General features: G+C 55.2%; 1 protein-coding gene across 1 annotated transcript in view; it reads left to right on the top strand.

Annotated features, from left to right (window-relative positions):
* The window catches only part of ARSA (arylsulfatase A), a gene marked incomplete at its 5' end in the record, with an annotated part of 2,589 nt that extends 106 nt beyond the window's left edge, over positions 1-2,483 (top strand). Inside the window, 6 exons of the mRNA XM_010012697.1 lie at positions 3-101; positions 556-725; positions 1,246-1,370; positions 1,532-1,659; positions 1,968-2,070; positions 2,182-2,483. Coding sequence (XP_010010999.1) covers positions 3-101; positions 556-725; positions 1,246-1,370; positions 1,532-1,659; positions 1,968-2,070; positions 2,182-2,483 — 927 coding nt within the window. The remainder of the gene's footprint in view (positions 1-2; positions 102-555; positions 726-1,245; positions 1,371-1,531; positions 1,660-1,967; positions 2,071-2,181) is intronic.
* Between the last annotated feature and the right edge of the window lie 441 nt (positions 2,484-2,924).

The raw sequence follows: 2,924 nt of genomic DNA, 5'->3' as shown, positions 1-2,924 counted from the left end.
CTTTCCCTGATCTGGTGCCACTGTACAACAAATTCTCCCGGAACTTCATCGCTGACTGTGCCCGACGAGGCGTCCCCTTCCTCCTCTACTATGCCTCCCACGTAGGAGAGGGGAGGGCTGCTGCGGGCCCAGGGGTGGGGAAGGGACCCTTTGTCCTCTGTGGAGAGCAAGGAAGTATCTCGGCTCCTGCAGCCCAGGGCTGTGCTGAGCAGTCAGTACCTGCCGCTGGGTGACTTGAGGGTGGTGCTCCTGTGTCCTGGCCTTGTGGCAGCACTGTGCTTATGATGTTCTTGGGCTGCTTCTTCCTGGAGCTTTGCCTGCTTCCCTGGGCAACATGTCCAGCCGGGAAAACTTCCCACCCCAAATCTGCACATGTCTCCATTGTGCCATTTCTGGAAGACTCTTCTGGAGCTTGGGAACAAGCCTCCTTTCACCTCATGGGGTCTTGTCACCTATCTCCATGTCCTTTCTGGGGTGCTGGCTGTCCCTGGGTGAACTGGGAAGCAGAAGCAGCTCTAGGAGTTTTCGTAGCGGTCTTCTCTGCCCTTTCTCCAGCATACCCACTACCCCCAGTTTGCAAGCCAGGAGTACACAGGGCAGTCACGGCGTGGGCCATTTGGAGATGCACTTGCAGAGTTTGATGGTTCAGTGGGACAGCTGCTACAGGCACTGGAGGAAAATGGTCTTGCAAACGCAACTTTGGTGTTTTTCACCTCTGACAATGGGTGAGTGGGGTCAGCCATGGGGGACTTTGTTACTGGTAAGATTCTGCTGGCATGGTGTGGGGGAAGTGGAATGAGGCGTTGGTTGGTTGGGGGAAAGGGCACATGGCATTGCCAGGTGAGATCCCAGTGACCTGAAGTGAGGCAGGAGGTGGATCCTGCTCTGGAGAGGACCCAGTGCATGATCTGCTCCTTGTTCTTGTGACTCAGCTGTGCCTCTCGTGTACAGAAACCTCACAGGGTTCAGGCCAGGAGTGGGCAGCAGCCCGAATAGACCCAGTTCCATTGGTGTTGGGGTGGCACTGGTCTCTCGTGCCCTTCTTAGGCCTCTCACACACCTTGGCTTCTTCACTTGTCGCATGCCTCCTGTGTCCCGAGGCTGACAAGGATGGTAGTGTTACTTGCTGGCACCGTGCCACTCACTGGCACAGTGTCTCTCTTGTCATGGCCCTGTTGGCAGTACCAGGGAAGGGGTAGTGTAGACCTGTGAAACTTGATGGTAGGTGCTTCTTCTCTCTCACAGCCCTTCCACCTTGCGGATGGCACGGGGAGGCAGCTCTGGCCTTCTGAAGTGTGGGAAGGGCACAACATACGAAGGTGGGATGCGGGAGCCAGCGGTGGCTTATTGGCCAGGCCGTATCACTCCAGGTAAGACTTGGCACTGCCTGTGCCTTTTGGGTGCTTATGCCAGCTGAGGCAGCTCGGCTGCCCTGGGATAAGTGGAGGGTGGAAGGGAAGTGGGAACGCAGAGATGGGAGTGGGATCAGGTACTTGAATGTTTCCTTGTGCCTTGCTGTGGTGGGTGATAGGAGTGACGCATGAGCTGGCAAGCACGCTGGACATCCTGCCAACACTGACTGCCCTAGCTGGAGCAGCTCTTCCCAAAGTTGCCCTGGATGGCTATGACCTGAGCCCAGTGCTGTTTGATTCAGGGAAGGTGAGTCCTGAGGGCTGGTCTGGCCTGGGACTTGCCATGGAGTCCCTGGGCTGCTTCAGGCTGCTGTAACAACTGCAGCATGTTGCCAAGCCCAGCTGATGGCTGCAGTACATGGGCAGAGCCTGAGTAGCTTTGAGTAGGGAGCAACCAATGCTGCTGCTCGTCAGCTGCCCCCCCTCTCTGATCATGTTCTTACTGTAGCATCTGGGCTCCTGTGTGACTCCCTGGAGTCTCTGCCTGGTCCTGTCCCTGGCTCTTCTTCAGCCTTATGGCTGCACAGGTGAGCTTCACTCTGCTACTTCCCACAGAGTCCCCGTCTGACGATGTTCTTCTACCCGCCGTCCCCTGATCCCCTTCATGGTTCCTTCGCTGTCAGGTTTGGGAAGTACAAGGCCCATTACTTCACACAAGGTTAGTGCTGCCTTCTCTTCTCTGCATAGCAGCTTTGTGATGTCCTGCTTAGTTTTGCTGTCCAAAGCTCCAAAAGAAGAACCTGAGTTACGCTGGTGGATTCTTTTGTAGGTTCCTTGCACAGTGATACAACCCCAGATGAGGCCTGCCATGGGCTCACCCCACTGACACCCCACCTGCCCCCACTGCTGTTTGACCTGGAGTCCGACCCAGCCGAGAACTACGATCTGCTGCAGAGCGGAGCGGGGCCAGAGCTTCTACAGGTCCTGAAGGAGATCCAACTGCACAAAGTGCTTTTTGAGCAGCGCATGGAGTTTGGGGAAAGCCAGATCAGCAAGGGCAGGGATCCTGCCCTGCAGCCCTGCTGTGTTCCAAACTGCACTCCTAAGCCTTCCTGCTGCCACTGCTCCTAACCTCTTGCTTCTCTACCTCCACACACTGGAACGCTATCCCAAACCCACCAGACACTCTTACCCTGAACTGCCAGTGAAATCTGGCTCTTCCTCATGGCACCATAAATCCTGTCAGCTTTTAACTGTTTGCTGTGGTCAGCAATTTCTTTTGTCGTGCTCAGGAGTTTCCCACAGCCAGTTCACTTAGCTAATGCTTATGCCAGGCCCTAATCATCAGCCTGTGTCCTTTAATGCAAACACCCAACATCATCTGCATGGCACATCGGTTTTTCCTACCCTCTTCCTAGTCTCAATGGGCCAGTCTTACTTATCCCATAGAGGCTCTGAGCACCCTCCTCTCTGAGAAGCAAGGTTTCAAGGTTTGGGAGATCACTTCTCTTTGTGCCTGACTTAACTGCCTACAGACTCATTTTGCAGGTTGTCCTGGGTTCAGCTACAGCA

Source organism: Nestor notabilis, unplaced genomic scaffold (genome assembly GCF_000696875.1).
Source record: "Nestor notabilis isolate BGI_N333 unplaced genomic scaffold, ASM69687v1 scaffold24254, whole genome shotgun sequence".
Classification (NCBI taxonomy): Eukaryota; Metazoa; Chordata; class Aves; order Psittaciformes; family Psittacidae; genus Nestor; species Nestor notabilis.
The sequence above is the reverse complement of the archived record's forward strand: the minus strand, read 5'-3'. Positions and strand labels throughout refer to the sequence as shown.